We start from the raw sequence: 26,644 nt of genomic DNA, 5'->3' as shown, positions 1-26,644 counted from the left end.
TTTTTTTTTAAAATAAAACAGTATTTTACTAATTACAAAATTCCAAATATCTCACAAAAACCTACGAGTACTGTGTAAAATGACACAGGCTGAGGAGAAAAGTAAGAAAGCGTAGCCATAATACAGGCAAATAAGGCAAAGGGCTTTTATGCATAAGTAGTTGAAGATTAACATAAAAATATGGAATAAAAGCAATATTTATGAAAATAAAAGAAACAATACTTTCTTCTAAATGTAGAGAGTCACTTGTGCAGCATGGGTACAGTTATCCTCTCTTCATAGGCAGAATCAATGTCATTTCTTCACTATAGATATTTTCAATTATTCACCAGAGGCCACAGGATTTCAATAAGAATATTTATAACTAATTATACAGCTTCTATTAGACAGCTAGCATTGTTCGGTGTTTGTTCACTTCACATGTATGCCAAATAGACTTCATGAGCCTCGAACTGTGAAATAAGTTGGCCCAATAAATTCAATGAACTCAACTATGACAATTCTAAAAAGTAAAATGATTCATATCTAAACAAAAATTGTATTAAATAGCATTATCTAATTGAAAAAATAAAATGTACTCACTAAATAGAATGCAATACACTCACTGTGAAATTACATCTTAAAATTATGTTGTGAATACCATTAAATTTTATAAGTCACTTTTATAATCCCTGAAGGGATTATATTGAAAATACTTCCTGAAATTTAACAAAAAGAAAATTATATAGTAGGTCTAGAGTAACAGGCAAACAAACAAAAAACAGAAGATTTGCATAAGAAGACTCTAAGCCAGAAGTAATAATATTTGAGATAGATAAATTCATCATAAAGCAGAGAAAATTGTTTTGCTTTCAAAATCTTTGAAGTTTCTGGTTTGCTGGTAACTTATCAATCCTTGTAAAATTATGGTTTATTCTACTATTTTTTTTTCTTCTCATAGTAGGTATACATCCATTCACAAATATGATTGCTTTCTCCATTAATCTGTTATAACCTGAAGTTTATTTTACAGTGATATGTCTGTATATTTAAATCCACATAAATCAAAACTAAAAGTCTGTGTTTTGCACACCACAGAAGTCCCATGTTTAACAGACTAAAATTTTGTAAATTGTCATTCAGAAATATATAGCTCCATCATAATCATATAATCCCTATTATTCCTAACATAACAACCTGTAGTTACTAAAAGAAAAAGTGTAAGCTGTAGAAACAATACTCTCCAAGTATTTGAAGTTGAAGACCACTGACAAAAAGAATCACTAGGGAGGTTATTCCATTATGTCACTCAATAGTATATTGTTATGCTGTTACCTTACCCAACCTTGGGCAAGATGGGATGTTAACATCAGTGGCAAGATACACATTCAATGTAAAACAGGCTTACCATATTAAAACAATTTTTATTAAAACGAATTAAGTTCCCATACTGTCATTTAAAAGCATAGTTAAATCCACTGTATTTTAATTACCTTAACATGCAAATGGTAAAACAATTTACTTCTAAACTTCAAAATGTTTCTCTTATTATAATGCAGAAGTATATTATTCTGAACACTTACCACACTGCTATTCTTTCACTTATGACACTGTTGAAAACCATCCACTAAGGGCCTTCCCATTTAGAATTTTGTCACGCATCTTATATTTCAGTTTTCTTAATCTTCCATGGAAAAGTATGGAAATGTGTCCATCTAATAAAGAAAAACTTCTCATAGCACTGATGTAGCAACCAATGACCATGAAATCTTGTATAAATACCAAGAAATGAAGACACAGCACCTCCCCACTCAATAAAGCAGCAAGTGAATGAGTCACTGTGGAAACCCAAACTTCTGCAGATCTCTGCAACCCTTGGGTCAGGAGATACTGCATGAACCAAGTCTACCAAGGCCTTCAGTTTGACACACAGAGCTATGTGGAGTCTCAGCAGAGCAGAGGCCTGGGCCTGTGCAGAGACCTATGGGCCTTAGATACTCTGGCTTTCTGGGTTTCCCAGAAAACACGGCTGCAACTCCAGCAAAACAGAAGGTTACACCTCTGTGCATACCCACAAGAAAGAGGTGGAATCTAGAGGGGTGAACCCCACTTTCACAGCACCCCACAGGATAAGACCCACTGGTGTGGGGATCACTCTAGTGTTGAGACCCCCTAAGTGTCTCCGCCATAATGGAGTTTGAGCCCAGACACGTTTCTTCCCACTGGAAACAGTCGAGCTGAGGGAAAGAAGGAACTGAAAGGAGTTTGATATTGCAAAAGTCTATTTCTGGTTCACTGACCCAATATTATGGCTGTGTGAAGGTTGTGTGGTTTTATTAGACATTGTGTTTCTTGAAGTTTTTGTACTGGGCTAGTTTTATCACTTTGTTTACCAAGTATTCACTGAAGCTTGTGATTATTCGCAAGCCATTTGAAATTGTTGTCCTCAAGATTTATCGCTTGCTTTGACAGTTGTAAAATGTTATCTTATTCCTGTAAGTAGAAAAGGTCATCTGTTTTATGATTTTTTGGATCAATCTTTATGTACTAGTTTTATCTTGATCCTCAGGCTTGCAATGTTCTGTTCCCCTTTGTTGTAATGATTTGACATCAGCCATTGCAGGCTGAAAAGTATATAAAATGAGACCCAGTGCACGAAATAAACTGCTGACTGGGGCATTGCCTCGTCAGTCCTCCAGACCCCAGCTATCTGTCATTCTTTTCTTCCACGCACTCTCTCTTCTAGGTACTTGGACCCTCTTGCAGGTCAAGAGACCATCAGCAGATGTGCCAACATGCCGGTCCCCAACATCTAGCAACCACTACGTGGGGTCTGGACACAAGAGATAAAGTGACGCTCAAAGGTATTTGGAGTAAGGCTGCAGCAGTGAGTTCTGGTCAATTTATAATCTTGCATATATAAGTTTTGATTTTAAATCAAGTGTTCAATCTGGAGTAAAACATGGGGAATTTAGAGTCTAAGGAAAATAACATGTTTATTCAGCTTTTACAGTCTATAATTAAGTCTCATGGTCATAATGTAAAATTTAAAACTGTGGAGGAATTTGTGCACACTGTTTATGAAATCTGTCCTTGGGTCCCTGAAGGTGGAATTTTGGCCTGAGTTTCTTCCTATACCTCCGGAACAGGAGGAGATTGTGCAGAGAAATACATAATTTACTTTACTTATCAATTTTGTCTTTATAAGAACCTTCCTCAGATGGCTGTGTTAACTACCGTTTGGAGTAAGCTTAGGGGCTGTGTATGTCCATCCCCCTCCCCTTCAGCGCCGGCTTTTCCAGTTTCTCCGCTGCCACTTTTGCCTCCTACTTATCAAGTGCAGGCAAGTATTCCCTGTATAAATCATGGGCTTCCTCCTGTTCCTCCGGAGCAGGAGGAGATCATAGAGAAAAATGTATATGAGAGAATGAGTAATTGTGGTTCTCATATAAGTTACTCCGAACATGAGAAGCCACTGGAGGAGGTGGTAGTTCAAGCAGAGGCTCCCTCTGAAGCTTCTCCTGCCTGGCAGCCTGGCCCTGTGACGCTTACGTTGCCTCCAGAGTTTTTGAAACAGTTTCAGGATTTACGTTCACTTTGCTCCTGTGCAGCTGCTAATCAACAGTGCTTTCCTGTAGTACAGAGAAATAAAATAGGCATGGAATATTATCCTACTGGAAGTGTGCCCATAACTTAACAAGATCTAATAAGAAAGGATTTGCTGATGTAAATAGTACATTCCTTCCCCTTTTAATCTGTAGATTTTGTTCCCCAAACCTGGTCACACAACATCCTACACCTTAGTGTCCCACATAAGGGACTCTGCAAGCTTGTTGTTCAGCACTGCAGTGTTACCTCTTGGCAAACTGTAAACTTGTAGCCTCATCAGAAGCATTCAAGGCTGCTTAAAAGCATGAACTCTAGGGGTGTGCCTTTAAAACATTTTTTTTTTACTTTATTCTTTTATTTAATTATGCGATAATGCTGTTAAGCTTATGGATGTACAAATAATTTTTCCCGTTTAGAAAATTTAACTGGAGAAGCCCTGCCCCCTTATGATTGGGGCTGCCTCACAAAAGCTTGTCTCTCACGTGGGAATTATCTCCTTTGGAGAGCTGATTATGATGATTGTGCTTTTAATCAGGCACAAAGTATGAATGTGGATGAGGCTTTTAGTTCCCTGGCCCAGGACATCTTACTCAAGTGAGGAGGCAGAAAATCAACAAGCCTCCCGGTACTGACCTAAAAACTTGCAACAAAAAGAACACCAGCAAGTGCTCCCTGGGCTGAGAACCCTTTCTCGCCTCCCCACCTCAGAAGCTGAACCTGAGAAACAGGAAAGAGGCAGAAATACAGGAAAGAATTGAGAAAGTGAAAGAAGGTAAAGAGGTAGGAAGACAGGAAGGATTGAGGAAGTGAAAGAAGGTAAAGAGGTAGGAAGACAGGAAGGATTGAGAAAGTTAAAGAAAGAGGTAGGAAGATGGGAAGGATTGAGGAAGTGAAAGAAGGTAGAGGTAGGAAGATGGGAAGGATTGAGGAAGTGAAAGAAGGTAGAGGTAGGAAGACAGGAAGGATTGAGAAAGTGAAAGAAGGTAAAGAGGTAGGAAGACAGGAAGGATTGAGAAAGTGAAAGAAGGTAAAGAGGTAGGAAGATGGGAAGGATTGAGGAAGTGAAAGAAGGTAGAGGTAGGAAGACAGGAAGGATTGAGAAAGTGAAAGAAGGTAAAGAGGTAGGAAGACAGGAAGGATTGAGGAAGTGAAAGAAGGTAAAGAGATAGAAAGACAGGAAAGAACTGAGAAAGTGAAAGAAAGTGAAGAGGCAGGTTGAAAGAAAAACACAAGTTTGTAAAAGGTGTGTGGCTTGCCTGTGGTAAATAATTTTGTTGGGAATTGACAGAAAGAAAAACGTAAGTTTGAAGAAGGTGTGTGGCATGGACGAGCGCTGTAGGTTGTGGTAAAGAATTTTGTTGGGAATTGACAGAGAGAAAACCCTAAGCTTGTAGAAGGTATGTGGCATGTATGAGCACTGTGAACTGTGAAAGGTTATATAGTTTTTTCCCCCATAGGTGGTTTTCAAAGTTAAGATAAAATTTTGGTAGGAGAGGTTGTTTTTCCCTTGATTGTTAAAATATTTATCAAGTAAACTTTTGTAACAATCACTCCCTTTTCCCATTTCCTTTTCATTATGGAGTTAACCCTCGAGGACTACAGAGTGGCCATGTATATCAAATGAATGTCACTCATTTTATACCTTTTGGTAAATTTCAATATATACAACTATTGATACTTTTTCTCATTTTTTAGTGGCTTCTGCTCATATAGGTAAAGCAGTTAAAAATGTTATAGCCCATTGCTTATTGGTCTTTTCTATTCTAGGCTCCCCTAAAATTTTTAAAACATAATACTCCTGCTTACACCAGCAAAGGATTTAATCATTTTTGCTATCAATTTCATATCCAGCGCTCATACAATTTTGAAAATAACTTTACAAAAGATAAAAAAAGGGGCAGTCAGCAGCTAATCTGCATAAGACTCCTCATACTTGGCTCAGACATGCTCTTTATGTTTTAAAATTTTTGACTTTTTATGCAGAAGGACGTTCTGCTGCTGAGCGGTTTTTGGCACCCTAGTCCCAGAAAACAAGCTGAGGTGCTGGGTGAAAGGATGTACTGACTAACAAATGGCATAGTCCTAATCCCGTCCTCATATGGGGACGAAAGCATGTTTGTTTTTCCTAGATCTGCTGAAAGCCCGTTGTAGGTCCCAGAGCGCATGGTGAAACATGGATCCCTACCGAAGGAGAGTCCCCGAGTTCTTAATTCCTCACCTGAGGTGACTGTACCTGTCTTCTCCTGTTCCCCGACGCCACAAGAAGTGCCATGTGACACAGAACACTGAGCGCCTTCCTGTTCCTACAATGGGCCAAATAAAACATCTTTGCACTGAAACTACCCAACTTATAGACTCACAGAGTACCCCAAAAACTCCGGCAGTAATGTTCATAGCCATGTTAGCTATTTTGACCTACAAATCATTTATGAACAGGCTTGTGTAGCCTCCCTTTATACTATTCTATTTGGAAATATATCTATAAATGACAAAAGTGGACATTCTGGCTTTAACAACAAATTCATGCCATTGATTTTTCCCGCCAGGACCTTCCACGGGATGATACTGCCACCCGTAATATTGTTAATACTTTGTTTTCCTGGACCCATGGTTTTCACCTGCCATCTTTTTCCACCATTCTGGCCGTGGCTGGTTGTGCTCTTCTGCTTATCATTCTCCTGCTGTTTCTCTTTCGCCTTGTGTTCTCCTCCCTCCAGCGTTTGCAGCACAAAATGTTTGAGCTAAAAACTAAAATGGGGGAAATGTGAGGATCACTCCAGCGTTGAGACCCCTAAGTGTCTCCGCCATAATGGAGTTTGAGCCCAAACACGTTTCTCCTCACTGGAAACAGTCGAGCTGAGGGAAAGAAGGAACTGAAAGGAGTTTGATATTGCTAAAGTCTATTTCTGGTTCACTGACCTAATATTACGGATGGATGAAGGCTGTGTGAAGGCTGTGTGGTTTTATTAGACATTGTGTTTCTTGAAGTTTTTGTACTGGGCTAGTTTTATCACTTTGTTCACCAAGTATTCACTGAAGCTTATGATTATTCGCATGCCATTTGAAATTGTTGTCCTCAAGATTTATTGCTTGCTTTGACAGTTGTAAAATGTTATCTTATTCCTGTAAGTAGAAAATATCATGTTTATGATTTTTTGGATCAATCTTTAGGTAGTAGTTTTATCTTGATCCTCAGGCTTGCAATATTCTGTTCCCCTTTGTTGTAATGATTTGACGTCAGCCATTGCGGGCTGAAAAGTATATAATGAGACCCTGTGCACAAAATAAACTGCTGACTGGGGCATTGCCTCGTCAGTCCTCCAGAACCCAGCTATCTGTCACTCTTTTCATCTGCACACTCTCTCTTCCAGGTACTTGGACCCTCTTGCAGGTCGAGAGACCACCAGCAGACGTGCCATCATGCCGGTCCCCAACACACTGGCTTAAAATTCCAGGCAGTCACTGTTAGCAGCACTGCACCTCTCAGAGATGCAGCTCCAAGGCGGAGGAGTGGGCCGCTGCCTTTGCTGCTGTGGCAACTTAGCCATTCCAGCTTTTAGGCTTTGATGAGCTGAGTGGGGGTGGAAAGGATCCCTCATGACAGCACAGCTGCTCTACAAAAACACGGTCAGACTGGTAAAGGTTTTTAGTCTCATTCCTCCTCACTGGACAGTGTATGTCTCAACTAGGATCTTCAGAAATAACCACTGGTGTTCTCCAGCTGAAGGAGTTTTAAAAACTCCCTGGAACAAGCTCCTGGATGGTAGATAAGTTACCCTCTTTGCTGTTTGGGTGACCAGGCTGTTCTAGCCTCTGGCTAGGGAGATTCCAAGTCAATCAGAGGTGGAAGTGGTACTCTAACATGACAAAGCTGCCCTACAAAATGTGACCAGACTGTTTTTTTAAGGGGGTGCCAAATCTTGCTTCTCCTCACTGGGTGAGACCTCCCATTAGCAGCCTCCAGTTACCTTTTACAAGGTTACCTTTTACAATTGCCAGTGCTTTTGGACTGGCAATTGTTCTATACATTTCTAGGATAGAGTTTCCAAAGAAAGGGGCAGGTTACTATTTTTTCTGTTTTACAGCCTTCACTGGTGATATCTTCAGGTACTGGAAAATGTGAAATGACTAGAAACAACAGTGGACACCCAGCAAATTGCAATAGTCCTATGGGAAAGTAGCCAGATTATTATAATAACCCCACATGTATCTCATATATTTTCACTAGGTAGGTCCTCCAGGCCTGGGCCTCTAGCCAACAAACGCAAGTGCTACTGAGCTATTAGCAACTTAGCAATTCCCTAGAAAGAGCCTCCAGGGGCAACTAATAAAAGCCTCTCTGCCACTGCCTCTATATTGGAACTGTCCTTGTTACCCTCCAACTAGTGAAAAAGCCAAAACTCAAAGTGTCTTATCCACACTTCCAACAAGCTGCACGCAGTGAGCCCAAAGGCCAGTCTATCTCCAATGGGTCCCACTCACACTTCACTGCTCATCACCAGACAGAAACAACCCCTTGTTTGGCCTAAAACACAGGCCATTTATCCTGGACTTACTTCAGTAAGTGATTATTGAGCTACAGCTCTCTCAGGTGTAACTCCCAGAAGACAAGAAAGTGGTGGGGAAGAAAGTCACGTGATGTGGAGCAGAGGATTTGGTGTGAGAGTATCTGTAGAGGACCATAGCCAGAGATGGCCATCCCTTTAAGCTCAACTTATTTCTGTAACAGACTTTAGCCATAGAAAAACTGTTGGACCTGACCTCTGAAGGATGGTCTTGCACATCAGAAGAGGGCAGTCCAAGCTGAGCACTTCTTGGAATGATAGCTTCTCCCCAGGCACAGCTTGGTCACACCTGCTTACAGGGCAGTTTCAATAGCCCTAAAGACCCATACCATACATTCTGCACTGGTGGACCTTGCCTGACTAATGAACAGCTCCAGCAAAGCAACCCCTATGGCTGTGCACCAGCATGCATGTTTCCCCCTCTACTGAAGCTTCCCCCAAGTCCATGGCAAGCAACTCCCCACATCACTCTGATGGCACATGTCTCCATGGGCATGTTTTGCTTTACTTGCTCACCAGCCCATGGGAATGCAGTATGACTCCCAACCCCAAGCAACTGCAATTGCAAATGGAGCCTTGGCTGGCTCTGTGCTGACACTGTGCAGAGAACAGGGAGGATGCTTCCACACACAGAGCTTGCAAGACATAGAGAAGGCATCAAACTTGTGCTGGCCAAAACCCTGTCTCAAGCCACTACCACTAGTACAACAGCACCCAGAGTCTCCAGCAGGGGCCCCCAACTCCCACCCAGATGTTCTGGCTCTAACAATGAGATGAATGTCCACAGACAGGCCGAAACCCCACATCCACTGGCACTCTGCTGCAGCTGCATCATCTCAGTCCCCCAAGCACAGTGGACTTCAAACCTCAAGAAACCAGAGAACTAACTCAGGGCTTAATACAAGTGTCCTAGAGTTAGAGCATGCAGCCTAGAAGTTGTGAATTGAGCACTGGCCCCTTAAAATTTCCCAGGAATAAACCATATCTGCTGAATTTGCCTTATACCTCAATTAAACCCTTAAGGCCACCAAGTAAAAGAAAAAAAAATTCCATCCAAAGTTCAACAACCTCACAGCTTAAATGTAGATAAGCCTGCAAACATGAGACAGAATCAGTGCAACAATGATGACAACTCAAAAAGCAGAGTGGCTTCTTTCTACCAAATGACCAAATCACCTGTCAGCAAAGTTTTAGAACTGGACTAAGGCAGAGATAGCTAAAGTAACAGAAGTAGAATTCAGAATAAGGATAGGAAATAAGTTCACTGAACTACAAGAGTTAAGCTGTAACCCAAAGCAAGGAAGTTAAAAATTATGATAAAACACTAAGAATTGACAGAAAAAAAAATCCATATAGAGAAGAACATAAACAGCTTGATAGAGCTAAACATCATACTACAAAAATTCCATAAAGCAATCACGCATTAGTAGCAGAATATGCCAAGCAGAGGAGATAATCCCAGAGCTTGATGACTGGCTTTTTAAAATAAAGCAGGCAAGAAGAGTGAAAACAAAAAATCAAGAGGAATAAGTAAAACCTCCACGAAATGTGAGATCATCTAAAAAGAGCCAATCTATAGCTGAATGGTGTGCCTGAAAGACATGATGAGACTGAAAACAACCTCAAAGACATGTTTTAGGACATCAACAAAGATCACATCCCCAAGCTAGCTAGAGGCTGACATTCAAATTTGGGAAATAAAGAAAACTCCAGTTGGATACTACTCAAGAATGTCATCCCCAAGACAGATAAACATGAGATTCTCCAAGGCTGAAATGAAAGAAAATGGGTTAAAGGCAGCTAAACAAAAAGGCCAGGTAACCTACAAAGGGTAGCTCATCAGACTAACAATGAACCTTTCAGCAGAAACCCAAAAAACCAAAAGAGGTTAGAGGCCAATATTCAACATATTTTAAAAAAAGTTCTAACCAAAAATTTTGTATCTGACGAAATTAAGCTTCAGAAGTAAGAGATAAGATCCTATTCAGATAATACTGAGGAAATTTGTTACCACCATGCCTGCCTTACAAGAAGTGCTGAAGACAGCACTGAATAGGAAAGAGAGGCAAAACACAGTAAAGTACATAAACCAGTGACACTATAAAGCAACCACAAAACAAAACCATTTGTTTTACACAATAAACAAGTCTGCAAAATAACTAAAATAATGATGGCAGAATCAAATACACACATATTAACACTAACTTTAATGTAAATGAGTTAAATGCCCCAAATTAAAGACAAAGCGGCAAGCTGCATAAAGGATCAAGACCCACTGGTATATTGTCTTCAAGACACTTATGTCACACAGGCTCAAAATAAAAATGGAGAAAAAACTACCAAGCAAATAAAAAGACAGAAAAAAGAGTTTCCATCCTTGTTTTTGGCAAAACAGATTTTAGATCAACTAAGATTATAAGATAAAGAAAGGCATTACATAATAGCAAAGGGCCAACAATGCTAAATAAATATACACCTAACACAAAAGCATCCAGATCAATAAAGCAAGTTCTTAGAGATAGACTTTTACATAAGAGTGTGAGGGACTTTAATACTTTATTGACAATATTAGATAGATCATTGAGACTCAAAATTAACAAAGATATTAACAATTTAAATTCAGCACTGGGTCAAATGGACTTGATAGATATCTACAGAACACTCTAACCAAAAACGAACAAATATACATTCTTTTTATCACCACATGACACATACTATAACATCAATCACATAATCAGTAATAAAAACCTCCTCAACAAATGCAAAATAACTGACTTCCTAGCCATCTCAGACCACAGGACAATCATACTAGAAATCGAGACTAAGAAAATTCACTCAGAAACATACAATTACATGTAAACTGAACACTCCTTCTAAGTCAGAAAGAAAGAAGTTTTTAAAATTAATGATAACAAAGATATATTACAACATACTAAAATCTTTAGGAAACAGCTAAGGCAGTGTTAAGACAATAATTTATAGTGCTAAACGCTCACACATAAACAAAGATTAACTTGTAATGTTAACAGTCTAACATTACAAGTAAAAGAAATAGAGAAGAGCAAATAAAATCTGAAAGCTGGTAGAATACAATAAATAACAAAATTTAGAGCTGAACTGAAAAAGACTGAGAAATAAAAAGCTATTTTAAAAAATCAATAAATCTGGGAGCTATTATTATTTTTAAAAATTAGCAAAGTTTGTAGAACTCTTATAAGGTTTTCCTCTTGCTTAAATTTTTCTGTGTATAATAAAATCTGTAATGTAAGTAGAAGTACTGTACCTCTCTTTTTATTTGTAAGGTTCATAAATAATAAAAGAATTATTGTATACTCTTAAGTCTTTTGTTAAATATCCTTCAATAGTGATTCCGCTTATATGATATTTGTTCTGATATATTAAAAAAAAAAAAATTGAGGACCTGTTTAAGGCTTTTTTACATTTTTAATACCTGTAGTTTCTCTTCATTATTCATTCTCTTATGTTTAGTAAGGGCTGAGAAACACTTAAAGGCTTTGCCACATTCCTCACATTTTAAGGTCGCCTTCCAGTATGTATTCTCCTGTGCTTAAAAAGGGTTGAGAAGCAGGAAAAGACTGTGCCACATTCTTCACATGTGTATAGTTTGCTCCAGCATGAGTTCTCTTATGTTTAGTAAGACCTGAGGACCACCTATAAGTTTTGCCACAGTCATCACATTTGTAGGGTTTCTCTCCAGTATGAATTCTCTTATGTTGAGAAAGGTCTGAGGGATACATATAGCCTTTGCCACAGTCTTCACATTTATAGGGTTTCTCTCCAGCATGAATTCTCTTATGTTTTGTAAGCTCTGAGAACCACCTACAGACTTTGCCACATTCTTCACATTTGTATGGTCTCTCTAAAGTATGCATTATCTTATGTTTAGTAAGGTCTGAGAAGCTTTTAAAGGCTCTGCCACATTCTTCACAATAGTAGGGTTTCTCTCCAGTATGAGTTTTCTTGTGTTTAATAAGGTTTGGGGAGTAGGTAAAGGCTTTGCCACATTCTTCACATTTGTGGGGTTTCTCTCCAGTATGAATTCTCTTGTGTCTAGTAAGAGTCGAAGAGTGGGTAAATGCTCTGCCACATTCTTCACATCTGTAGAGTTTCTCTCCAGTATGAATTATGTTATGTTTAGCAAGGGTTGAGGAGCGAGTAAAGGCTTTGCCACATTGTTCACATTTGTAGGGTTTCTCTCCAGTATGAATTCTCTGATGTTTAGTAAGGTCTGAGAAGCGTTTAAAGGCTCTGCCACATTCTTCACATTTGTAGGGTTTCCCTCTAGTATGAGCTCTCTTATGTCTAATAAGGCATGAGAATGACCTACAGGCTTTGCCACATTTTTCACAACTGTAGGGTTTCTCTCTGCTACAAATTTTCTTATCTTCAGTAAGAATTGAGCACCACTGAGAAGCTTTGCCACATTTATTGCATTGGCATGTTTTGCTACGGATGGGTGACAAATATTGCTGAAGGTAATTATAACTACTTGTCTGCCCCTTGCAATTATTCACATCTTGCCAGACTTTCTTTAAGCATAAATTATCAAGGTCACAGCTTTCATATTTTCTTGGTATTACATTTTTAGATGAATCTTTTATGTTCTGCTTTGGCAATATCTCTGCAGGGAAAAAAACAAGGGTCCAGCTAAGAAAACAGTAACAAATTATCTCATTTATTTGACTAAGATGAATACACTTTACAAACATAAAATTATCCTAAGCACATTGACACAGTGAGGCAATAAAATACCACACACTTTGATTTCCTTATAGACATACAAACTTAACAAAAATATACTAACCAAAATGCCTTTTTGAGAAATATGAAAAGCAGTTGAGTATTTGCAGCACTGCAAGTAAGCAAAATGCCAAGAACAATACCGAAGTGGAAGAAAAGTATTTTATATTTACCCACCACACCCATTCTTCATCCCCAATATAACTCCCAACTCCTGGTTTCTCCTTCCAAAAATAAAGAAAATAATGCCACATGTGTCCATGCTTTTGGCTTTCTGTGGCCTTGCCAAAGACTAATTTCTAGGTTCCATGACAGTGCTGAAAGGAATGGTGGTATACTCTGAATGACAGGTTGGGTCAACTGAGGTAAATGAGTGTTACAAGAGAAAAAAGACTCCAGTACCATATACAGACAATGAGCATAGAAAGTGATTATAGGCTCTCAATAAGAAACGTGGGAATCTTCTTTAACTGAACAACAAACGCAAAAGCCCAGAGAAGACACATCCATAGAACAGGTCTGAGAGACTCCGAAAATCTCTAGCCTAAAAAATTGGTGCCATATTACCCAAGACCAAAGCCAAGTCATAAATATTTTGACATGTGGCTTATCACAACCAAAGATTACAACATAAACAAAACATCAGAACTATATGGCTAAATCAAAGGAATAAAGTGAGTATCCAGAAATCAATCCGAGGAAAATAAAGATTTAAATATCACCTGAAACAATGTGAATTCAGGTGAATAGGTATATCCTTCAATAGTGATTCCGCTTATATGATATTTGTTCTGATATATTAAAAAAAAAAAAATTGAGGACCTGTTTAAGGCTTTTTTACATTTTTAATACCTGTAGTTTCTCTATTTTTTAAATAAAAAAAAACCTTAAAAATTTAAAATTGTCATTTCAATGATGTTCAGTGAGTGAAATGGGAACACAGAAAACAAAACGAAATAACAAAAATAAAACTATTAACAAAAAAATAAGAAACACAAAAATAAAAATTGTGAAGCAGAAGTACAAAATAAGACTGACATGCACTCCAACATTTAAAATATATATATATAACAAAAGCAAGAAGCTCAGCAAATTTCAACTAAGATTAACACAAAAAGATCCCTAAAAAGATACAATATAACACAGTATTGAAAGTCAAAGACAAGAAGAGAATATAGAATGCAGGAAGAGAAGAGGAAGGTGTCATTCATATCATGCTCCTGCATGATTACCAGTAGATGTATAAACAAATTTTTCAGGCAAGAACAAAGCTGGATAATATAATATACAAACTAAAATTCCAAACAAGAATACTATGTCCAGCAAAAGTATTCCTTAAAATGAAGAATAGACTCTCCAAGATAATCAAAATGTAGATAAGTGCATGAGCAGAACTAATCTACAAGAAATGCATAAGGAAGTCTCTCTCATTGAAAATAAGATATACTAAAGAAGAACACCAAATCATGTAAAAACACATAACTCTCTGGAAAAGATATGTACATACACAACTATAAAAATGTGTAGTAGTATTATCAAAGTTCAAAAAACACTTTGAATTATACTCTAAAATTTAAAAGATATGTTTGAGCTAGTCCTTGATTTGTTAAACAGAAGAAAAATTAGAAAGATAAAAGCATAAAAATAATTTTAAAAATTTGTTAATGTATATGCAATACAGTATATTAGTGACATTGATAACAAAGTTGAAAGCAGATATAATGAGTATAAATTTTTGTGTGCAACAAACAGTAAGTTATTACCAGTTTAAAATCAATGATAACTTTAAGATATTTTCTGTAATCCCTATCTTTACCACATATAAAATACCTATGAAGACAAACAAAAAGTTAAGTTGAAGCCAAGGCATGCCACTATCAACTAGTTATCACACAAAGAAAGAAAGAGAGACAAAATATCTAAAACTGCAAAATAAAACAACAGAATGGTAATAGTAAGTTTTTTCTGAAAAGAATTTAAATATTGATGTACTAAGCTTACTAATCAAAAGACATATATTGAATAAAAGGATTTTTAAAAATTTTTTTTTAAAAAAACAAGATCTAACTATACCATGTCTCCAAGAGACTCACTTCAGATACGATTTAAAAAATGGACTGAAAATGGCAGGATAGAAAAAACATTCCATATAAGTGTTAACCAAATGAGATGGGAGACAACAATTCTATTAAATCAAAACCTGTCATATTTCATAAAATTTACATCAAAATTCACAATAGACAAAGTAGGATATTAAATTATAGGAGGGTTCATTCATTGAGAACCTATAAATATATCTGACACTAGTTTTCCCAAACACATAAAGCAAACATTGACACAGCTGGAGCAACAAATAGGCACCAATATAATAATGGTAGGATACTTCAATAATCCACTTTCAATAATGAATAATTAAGCAAGAAAAAAAAATAAGGGAACAAAATCTTGAATGCACTATAAAGTAATTACATTTAACAAATGTATTCAGAAAGCAGAATACACATACTTTTTAATAGCTCATGAAATATTTTCTAGATAGACCATCTATGACACCACAAAACAAGTCTTAACAAATATTTAAAATTAAAATTTTAGACTATTTTTATAACCCGAATGGAATGAAACTACAAATCAGGAACAGAAGGAAAATTTAAAAATTTACAAACTATGAAAATTAAAAACCACATTCTTGAGTATGCTCTTGTTCAAGGGTTGGAAGACATGATATTGTGAAGATTTCCATATTGCCCAAAGTGACCCACATATTAAACATAACCCTTTTTAATTCCCAATTTTATTTTTCTGAAAATAGAAAAAAAAAACACCACAAAATTATATGAAATTTCAAGGGACCATGAAAAACTTGACCATCTTAAAAAAACAAAAAAAAAGAAAAGATAAGAAAAGAAAAATATCAGAGGCATTATGCTTAATAATTTCCAGACACCAAACAAAGCTACAATAAACAAAGCACGTTAGTACTGGTATAAAGGCAGAACACCAAAGGCATGAAATGGAATGAAGCACAGATTAAAAACTCTTGCATAAATGGTCAAACGAGTTACTTGCACACAATTTATTGATGCATTATCCACAAAAGTCAATAGGTGAAAGCAATTTAAACTCCTTGCACCAAATAAATGCATAAATATAATTTGAAATATAAAGACTACAAAATATTATTCAGCTTTTATAAAGCAAGAAATTTTCTATTATCTACCATAAAGACAAATTTTGAAGACATTATGTTAAATTTAATAAGCCGGTCACACACACAAAAATACTGTAGGAATATACTTACACAAAATATCTAAAGTAGTTACTCCCTTAAAAAGAGAAAATAGAATGACATTTGTAAAGGGCCAGTCAATGGGAAAAATAAATAGTGGATTCACGTGTATTGCATATTTCTTTAACACAAATAAAAATGTTCTAGTGATATGTGGCTAACAATATATTTAACATAACAAAATTATAAAAAATATTCAAGATTATAAATTTTGTTATGTACTTTTTACAATTAAAAATAAAACCACCATTGACCACCAACCAAAAAAAAGCAAGTATATAAGTCATAAAATGCGGCAATATTTATACAGGCAAACAAACACAAAAATAATTATACTGGCAATAGACATACGGCTGATTCATATCTGACTTCTGTCCAAGCAGTCTTAATTTGTACAGAGCTAAATACTGGCATGTAAAATTTAATACAGAAATAAAAATGGAAACACAATTAATTAATGTGACATAGCCTGCTCTAAAATGAGACACAGGAATGTAAAATTGGCAGAATCTAACAAAAAAAACTAACAAAAAAAATTAACAAAAAAATTGCTAAGCATAATGCACTACTAAAAAATTATTATTCTAGATAGCTACAGCTTTCAATTATGATTACACATTCATAAAGAGCACATATTTTGGTGGCTTTTCTTATTTCAACTTTACTTTAGGTTCAGAGGCTACATGTGTAGGTTTGCTACATGGCTATATTATGTACTTCTAAGCTTTGGGGTGCTACTACTACTCAGGTAGTGAGCACAGTATCCAATAGTTTGCTTTTTGGTCCTTGTTTCCTTCTCTTCCTTCCTCCTCTAGTGGTCCCTAGTGTCTATTGTTTTCTTCTTTATATATATGTATGCCCAGTATTTAGCTCTCACTTCTAAGTAAGAATATGCATAATTTCGTTTTCTGTTTCTGCATTAATTTACTTAAGATAATGGCCTCCAGCTGCATCAACATTGCTACAAAGAAAAATTTTGTCCTGTTTTTATGGCTATGTAGTATTTCATAGATATGTGGTATCTATGTGTACAGATACCACATTTTCTTTATCCAATCCACACCATTGGGCACCTATGTTGATTCCATGTCTTTGCTATTGAAGCTCATGAATTTTGAATCATTAGTGTACAATTAAAGCAATACCATTTCATAGAAAATGCATTAATATCATTCATATACTTTTATAAGAAAATTGGAAGAAACAAGCAGTTAAATAGTACTGAATTATCTTCTATATTATATCAATATTATTTTGCTGCTATTTTTACACAAAATGTAAAGGTTATAATGCAACCTTTAGAAGCAAAGCAAACTAGTACATTTCTAAATAATATGAACAACATAAATATTAAACAATATGGTATAAAACACTAACATGACAAAAGATCCAAGATGGATGATTAGGAGCAGCTCAGGATTGCACCTCCCAGCGAAAGCGCAGAGGGTGAGTGGATGCCGCATTTCCAGATGGATTTTTATTGCCCACAGACCAGGAGACTCCCAGGCAGAATAACCCCACGGGTCTCCAGCGCGGCTGATTTGGCTGGCGCGGCTGTTTTGCCAGTGCCCCGGCGCAGCGGTTCTCCGTACAAAATACTCTAGTCTGGGTGCTGTTTTAGCTGGCAAGAGAAGCTCCAGGAAGGCACAGTTGCCCATTCAGCTGATTAAAAAAGGGGACAGAAACAGAGAGCCAGGCCAGGAGATTCCCGGGCAAAAAAGCACCACGAATCTCAGCAACGCTGTTTCAGCCGGCACAGTGGGTTAACAAATGGGAAATCACACAGACCCCGGTGCCTTTTCAACAGGTGACTGGAACACCTGGGAGAGAGTCAACCATTCAACAACAACAACAAAAATGCTCTGAGGCAGGGAGCCAGGTGATCAGGCTTGGCAGATCCCGCCCACACACACACAAAAAAACCAAAAAACAAACAAAAAACAGCAATTGGAAACGCTCTGGGTTGACAGTTTCACAGCAAGAACAGCTGAACACAGGATGGTCCAACTATGTGGGGGAGAAGTGTCTGCCATTAACAAGGCACTCCACCACTACGGAGGTAGTCCACCATTGCTGAGGCAGCCTGCCATTGCCGAGGCAACCTGCCATTACAGAGAGAGTCCGCCATTACAAAGAGAGTCTGCCATTACAGAGGTGGGCCACCATTGCTGAGGCAGTTCTAACTACATCCATATAAATAGGACTGCAGGGAAGTTCACAAGGCAGCTAGGCGGAGCCCACAGCAGCTCAGCAAAGCCTCTGCAGGCAGACAGTGACTAGGCTGCCTCCTTGCTGGGCAGGGTAGCCCTGAAAAAAAAAAAAAAAAAAAAAAGAGGCAGCAGCACAGAGGAAACTCATAAATAAAGCCCTAACTCCCCGGGACAGAACACCTGGGGAAAAAAAGGGGGTTATGAGTTCTGCTGTAGCAGACTTAAATGTACCTGCCCAGCAGCTCTACATGAACAACAGAGCTCACAGCTAAGCATTCGAGCTCCTATAAAGGACAGACGGTCTCCTCAAGTAGCTCCCTGACCCCCGTATATCCAGAGTCACCTCATAAAGGAGAGATCAGACTGACATCTGGCGGGTATCCTTCTGGGACAAAGATAGCAGAAGATGAAACTTGTAGCAACCCTTACTGTTCTGCAGCTGCTGCAGGTGATCCCCAGGCAAGCAGGGCCTGGAGTGGACCTCAGCAGTCCTACAGCAGAGGGGCCAGACTGTTAGAAGGAAAACTAAGAAACAGAAATAACTTCATCATCAACAAATTGGACGTCCAATCAGAGACCTAATCTGAAAGTCAGCAACTACAAAGACAACAGGTGGATAAATCCACAAAGATGGGAAGAAACCAGCGCAAAAAGGATGAAAACATCCGAAACCAGAACGCCTCTCCCCCTACAAGGGATCACGACTCCTCACCAGCAAGGGAACAAGGCTGGATGGAGAATGAATGTGATAAAATGACAGAATCAGGCTTCAGAAGGTGGGTAATAAAAAACTTCTTTGAGCTAAAAGAACATGTTTGAACCCAATGCAAAGAAACTAAGAACCTTGAAAAAAGATTCAATGCAATGCTAACAAGAATGGACAGCCTAGAGGGGAATATAAGTGAATTGATGGAGCTGAAAAACACAAAACGGGAACTTCACAAAGCATGCACAAGTTTCAACAGCTGAATTGACCAAGCAGAAGAAAGGATATCAGAGGTCGAAGATCAACTCAATGAAATAAAACAAGAAGGCAAGATTAGAGAAAAAAGGGTAAAAAGGAACGAACAAAGTCTCCAAGAAATACGAGACTATGTGAAAAGACGTAATCTATGTTTGATAGGTGTACCTGAATGTGACGAAGAGAACAAATCCAAGCTGAAAATACTCTTCAGGATATTATACAGGAAAACTTCCCCAACCTAGCAAGGCAGGCCAATATTCAAGTCCAGGAAATACAGAGAACATCACAAAGATATTCCTAAAGAAGAGCAACCCCAAGGCACATAATCGTCAGATTTACCAGAGTTGAAATGAAGGAGAAACTGCTACGGGAAGTCAGAGAGAAAGGTCGGGTTACCCACAAAGGGAAGCCCATCAGACTCACAGCAGATCTCTCAGCAGAAACCCTACAAGCCAGAAGAGAGTGGGGGCCAATATTCAACATTCTTAAAGAAAAGAACTTTCAACCCAGAATTTCATATCCAGCCAAACTAAGCTTCGTAAGTGAAGGAAAAATAAAATCCTTTGCGAACAAACAAGTACTCAGAGATTTCATCACTACCAGGACCGTTTTACAAGAGCTCCTCAAAGAGGCACTACACATAGAAAGGAACAATCAGTACCAGCCACTCCAAAAACATACCAAATGGTAAAGAGCATCAACACAATGAAGAATCTGCATCAACTAATGGGCAAAACAGCCAGCTAGCATCAAAATGGCAGTATCAAATTCACACATAACAATATTAACCCTAAATGTAAATGGACTAAATGCCCCAATCAAAAGACACAGACTGGCAAATTGGATAAAGAGCTAAAACCCATCGTTGTGCTGTATCCAGGAAACCTATCTCACATGCAAGGATACACAAAGGCTCAAAATAAAGGGATAGAGGAAGATTTACCAAGCAAATGGAGGGCAAAACAAAGCAGGAGTTGCAATTCTCGTCTCTGACAAAATAGTCTTTAAAGCAACAAAGATCAAAAGAGACAAAGAAGGACATTACATAATGGTAAAAGGATCAATGCAACAAGAAGAGCTAACAATCCTAAATATATTCGCACCCAATACAGGAGCACCCAGATACATAAGGCAAGTTCTTAATGACTTACAAAGATAATTAGACTCCCACACAATAATAGTGGGAGACTTTAACATCCCATTGTCAATATTAGACAGATCAACCAGACAGGAAATTAGCAAGGATATCCAGGACTTGAACTCAGACCTGGAACAAGCAAACCGAATAGACATTTACAGAACTCTCCACCCCAAATCCACAGAATATACATTCTTCTCAGCACCACATCACACCTACTCTAAAATTGACCACATAATTGGAAGTAAATCACTCCTCAGGAAATGCAAAAGAATGGAAATCATAACAAACAGACTCTCAGACCACAGTGCAATCAAGTTAGAACTCAGAATTCACAAACTAACTCAGAACCGCACAGCTTCATGGAAACTGAACAACTTTCTCTTAAATGTTGACTGGATAAACAATGAAATGAAGGCAGAAATAAAGATGTTCTTCGAAACCAATGAGAATGAAGAGACAACATACCAGAATCTCTGGGACACATTTAAAGCAGTCTGTAGAGGAAAATATATAGCAATAAGTGCCCACGTGAGAAGCAAGGAGAGATCTAAAATTGACACCCTATCGTCAAAATTGAAAGAGCTAAAGGAGCAAGATAAAAAAACTCAAAACCTAGCAGAAGACAAGAAATAACTAAGATCAGAGCAGAACTGAAGGAGACAGAGACACAAAAAACCCTTAAAAAAATCAATAAATCCAGAAGCTGGTTTTTTGAAAAGATCAACAAAATAGACCACTAGCCAGATTAATAAAAAAGAAAAGAGAGAATAACCAAATAGATGCAATAAAAAATGAGAAAGGGGATATCACCACAGATTCCATAGAAATTCAAACCATCATCAGAGATTATTACAAACAACTCTACGAACATGAACTAGGAAACCTGGAAATGGATAAATTGCTGGACACTTGATACCCTGAATAGACCAATAACAAGTCTGAAGTCAAAGCAGCAATTAAGAGCCTACCACCCAAAAAAAGCTCAGGTCCAGATGGGTTCACAGCCGAATTCTACCAGACATACAAAGAGGAGCTGGTACCATTCCTTCTGAAACTATTCCAAATAATCCTTCCCAAATAATTTTTGAGACCAACATCATCCTGATACCAAAACCCAACAGAGACTCAACAAGAAAAGAAAACTACAGGCCAATATCCATGATGAACATTGATGCAAAAATCTTCAACAAAATACTGGCAAGCCGATTGCAACAGCACATCAAAAAGCTTATCCACCATGATCAAGTAGGATTCATCCCGGGGATGCAAGGCTGGTTCAACATATGCAAGTCCATAAATGTAATTCACCACATAAACAGAACCAGAGACAAAAACCACATGATTAACTCAATTAATGCAGAGAAGGCCTTTGACAAAATTCAACAGCCCTTTATGCTAAAAACCCTCAATAAACTAGGTATTGACAGAACGTATCTCAAAATAATAAAAGCTATTTACGACAAACCGACAGCCAATGTCATACCGAATGGGCAAAAACTGGAAGCATTCCCTTTGAAATCTGGCACTAGACAAGGATGCCCTCTCTCACCACTCCTATTCAATATACTACTGGAAGTTCTAGCCAGAGCAATCAGGCAAGAAAAAGAAATAAAGGGTATTCAATTAGGAAAGGAGGAAGTCAAATTATCTCTATTTGCAGACGACATGATTGTATATCTAGAAGACCCCATCGTCTCAGCCCAAAATCTCCTGAAACTGATAAGCAACTTCAACAAAGTCTCAGGATACAAATTCAATGTGCAAAAATCACAGGCATTCCTATGCACCAATAACAGACTTAAAGAGAGCCAAATCAAGAAGAAACTGCCATTCACAATTGCTACAAAAAGAATAAAATACCTAGAAATACAACTAACAAGGAACGTAAAGGATCTCTTCGAGGAACTTCAAACCACTGCTCAACGAAATAAGAGAGGACACAAACAGATGGAGAAACATTCCATGTTCATGGTTAGGAAGAATCAATACCATGAAAATGGCCATACTGCCCAAAGTAATTTACAGATTCAACGCTATCCCCATCAAGCTACCAATGACCTTCTTCATAGAACTGGAAGAAACCACCTTAAACTTCATATGGAACCAAAAGAGAGCCCGCATAGCCAAGTCAATTCTAAGCAAAAAGAACAAAGTGTCAGGCATCACACTACTGGACTTCAAACTATACTACAAGTCTGCAGTAATCAAAACAGCATGGTACTGGTACCGAAACAGAGATATAGACCAATGGAACAGAACAGAGGCCTCGGAGGCAATGCAATATATTTACAACCATCCGATCTTTGACAAACCTGACAAAAACAAGCAATGGGGAAAGGATTCCCTGTTTAATACATGGTGATGGGAAAACTGGCTAGCCATGTGCAGAAAGCAGAAACTGGACCCCTTCCTGACACTTTACACTAAAATTAACTCCAAATGGATTAAAGACTTAAACATAAGACCTAACACCATAAAAACCCTAGAAGAAAATCTAGGCAAAACCATTCAGGACATAGGCGTAGGCAAGGACTTCATGACCAAAACACCGAAAGCATTGGCAACAAAAGCCAAAATAAAGAAATGGGACCTAATCATACTTCACAGCTTCTGCACAGCAAAAGAAAACAGTCATTAGAGTGAATCGGCAACCAACAGAATGGGAAAAAATTTTTGCAGTTTACCCATCTGACAAAGGGCTGATATCCAGAATTTACAAAGAACTAAAACAGATTTACAAGAAAAAAACAAACAAGCCCATTCAAAAGTGGGCAAAGGATATGAACAGACACTTTACAAAAGAAGACATACATGAAGCCAACAAACATATGAAAAAAGGCTCATCATCACCGGTCATTAGAGAAATGCAAATCAAAACTACATTGAGATACCATCTCACGCCAGTTAGAATGGCGATCATTCTATCTATAGATGCTGGAGAGGATGTGGAGAAATAGGAACACTTTTACACAGTTAGTGGCAGTGTAAATTAGTTCAACCATTGTGGAAGACACTGTGGCGATTCCTCAAGCACCTAGAAATAGAAATTCCATTTGACCCAGCAATCCCATTACTGGGTATACATCCAAAGGATTATAAATCGTTCTACTATAAGGACACATGCACATGAATGTTCATTGCAGCACAGTTTACAATAGCAAAGAGCTAGAACCAACCCAAATGCCCATCGATGATAGACTGGACAGGGAAAATGTGGCACATACACACCATGGAATATTATGCAGCCATCAAAAACGATGAGTTTGCGTCCTTTGTAGGGACATGGATGAACCTGGAAAGCATCATTCTCAGCAAACTGACACAAGAACAGAAAATCAAACACCACATGTTCTCACTCACAAGCAGATGTTGAACAACGAGAACACTCGGACACAGGGAGGGGAGCACTACACTCTGTTGTTTGTTGGGGGAATATAGGGGAGGGACAGCAGGGGGTGGGGAAGAGATAGCATGGGGAGAAATGCCAAATATAGGTGAAGTGGAGGAAGGCAGCAAATCACACTGCCACGTGTGTACCTATGCAACGATTTTGCATGTTCTTCACATGTACCCCAAAACCTAAAATGCAATTAAAAAAAAAAACTTACATACAAAATGAACAATTAGAAAAAAGTGTATATAATCCTTTACATAATATCTTTTGAGAAAAGTGAAAATGCTAATAACTTTTTATATTCAGTAAACATATAAAAGATTTTAATGAATGTGAGGTGCCTATTAATTATATAATACACTTTTTATATAACATATACATTCAAGCACATTACCTCAGAATTTCCGAAATTACAGGCAAAGTTGGCATACAGTGAATCAGAAAGTAAAAAGAACAAAATATAGGACATAGTCCTACTAATCTTCATAGAAAAGAAAATAAAAATTACAGTATAGTTATGAAAAAATAGGTAATATTTGGGAGTTTACCATATGCTGGACAGGGTTGCAAGTAACCTATGATATTAGTGTTTTTAGGAAATCTATGAAGTGAGTAAATAAAATCAACTATTTAACCACAGAGTTGTCATACAGCATTTAAATCTCTATGCTTCTATACTTAGTTCCTACTAAGAAAAAAAATGCTTTTAAAGTGAAATAGATGTTTAGATTTTCTTGTACTCAAATTAGATTCTTTGTGCTCTGATGAAAGTTCTCAGTCTCATTTTCTCTATGATCACCTGACTGGAAACTATAAAGCAGAGAACATATGACATTTGTTCCTGGTACTTCTGGAATCTCTTAATCAAATTCTATTGTTTCCCCTACTCCTCTCACAGATATCTAATGTAGGGCACAAAAAGATCTTTTAAAACAGCTAAACACAGTGGTCTCTGAAAACGTGTGAAAATTTTCCCATGTACCTTAAAGCAATGGAAGAGCAGTAAGATTATATGAGTACTCACAGCGTAATAAAAGGAGTTTGTCTCTCACTGTGAATGCATCAACAAATTATTGAATGGACAGAAAACTTAAGAGAATTTAAGAGCATAGTAAGCATACATCAGAAAAATGTTCTCCATCAAATAAGAGAAATAAACCTAGGTTTTAAGAATCAATTCCATTGGAACACAGCATTCCAATCCATATTTTAAACTCTGGTTTTCTCCTTCACTTTTGGAGCTTTCATGTGTTATCTGATAAATCATTCATACTGAGCGTATGGCTATTCTTTCCCCTCTTCACACATGCCTAGAATTTTTCTATGCTGCACAAGGTAACCAGGTCTAGCTTATAGACTGTCCAACACAACCAACACAATGATAAAGTAATGCTGAAAAGAAAGGCGAATGCTTGTCACAATACCAGAAATACTGCAATGCCAAAGTCAACTAGGGAAGCAAAAGATTATAGAATCTGAAAAGAAAATGAGAAGAAAATCTCTTTAACTTAGAAATAACATATAAAAGTAAAAAGACACAATTCAGAACATGTTCGTGAAACATTAAAAATTTATAGCCTGGATGATTGCTATAGCTAGTCTTTAAGCAAGCCTTTTAATATTAGATTAGACAGCTGTTTATTACTTTCCAAACTTCATCAAAGGATCTCAGGACATAAGAAAAAAGGCAGAAAACATACCCCACTTGAAGAAACAAAATAAATCCCCAGAACTACTTCTTAAGAAAAGAAGATCTGTACAACTATTTTGAGAAAGATGTCGAAATAATGATACTAAATATATTCTATAGCAAAAAGAAAACAAAATAAAACAAAAACTATGCATAAAAAAATCAGTGAACAAAAAGATAAGGACTATAAAAAACAATAGAAATTGTGAAACTGAAAAAACACAATTGATGAAAAGTTTACTAGACAAACAACAGACTTAATGAACTAGAAAAAGTAAATCAGAAAACTAAAGAAATATTATTTATAAATGTTGAGGCATTAAAAAAAACCAAAAATTTGAGAAACCTGAACATGGAATATGAAACTTACTGGATAGTATCAAGTAGACCAATATTTGCTTTTTTTCCCCCTTTTTCTTTTTCTTTTCTTTCGTTTATTTTCTCAAATAGACCAATATTTTTATTAAAAAAGTCTTTGAAGATGGAAGTAAAAAGTAGTAGAGAGGTTACCTGAAGAGAAAAGGGACTCACTAAGAACGTCCCAATTTCAAAGTGATGAAAAAAATACTATTAACCAGAGATAAATTTACTTTAAAAATAAGAAAAAACAAAAAACAAAAAAAAAATGGGCGCTGCAGCTCACGCCTGTAATCGCAGCACTTTGGGAGGCCGAGGTGGGCAGATCACAAGGTCAGGAGTTTGAGACCAGCCTAACCAAAATGGTGAAACTGCGTCTCTACCAAAAACATAAAAATTAGCCAGGCACAGTGGTGCACGCCTGTAATCCCAGCTACTCAGGATGCTGAGGCAGGAAAATCGCTTAAACCCGGGAGGCAGAGGTTGCAGTGAGCGGGGATTGCACCACTGCACTCCAGCCTGGGCAACAGTGCGAGACTCCATCTCAAGAAAAAGAAAAAATAAATAAAGACATTCTATAATTTAAAAAAGCTAAGGGTGTTTATTACCCCTAGAAAAGTCTTATATGAAATACCACATGGAGTACATTATGTTGGCAGACATGGTGGTTCACACTTGTAATCCT

General features: G+C 37.4%; 1 protein-coding gene across 1 annotated transcript in view; it reads right to left on the bottom strand.

Moving 5' to 3' along the window:
- Positions 1–1,383: 1,383 nt before the first annotated feature.
- Positions 1,384–26,644, bottom strand: part of LOC105705635 (zinc finger protein 736-like) — a 63,134-nt gene continuing 37,873 nt past the window's right edge. Inside the window, exon 8 of the mRNA XM_064378925.1 lies at positions 1,384–12,795. Coding sequence (XP_064234995.1) covers positions 11,681–12,795 — 1,115 coding nt within the window. The 3' untranslated portion in view covers positions 1,384–11,680. The remainder of the gene's footprint in view (positions 12,796–26,644) is intronic.

Source organism: Aotus nancymaae, unplaced genomic scaffold (assembly GCF_030222135.1).
Source record: "Aotus nancymaae isolate 86718 unplaced genomic scaffold, 86718_ANA_hifiasm-v0.15.2.pri h1tg000019l, whole genome shotgun sequence".
In the NCBI taxonomy this organism is placed as follows: domain Eukaryota; kingdom Metazoa; phylum Chordata; class Mammalia; order Primates; family Aotidae; genus Aotus; species Aotus nancymaae.
This window is presented reverse-complemented; position numbering and strand designations above follow the sequence as displayed.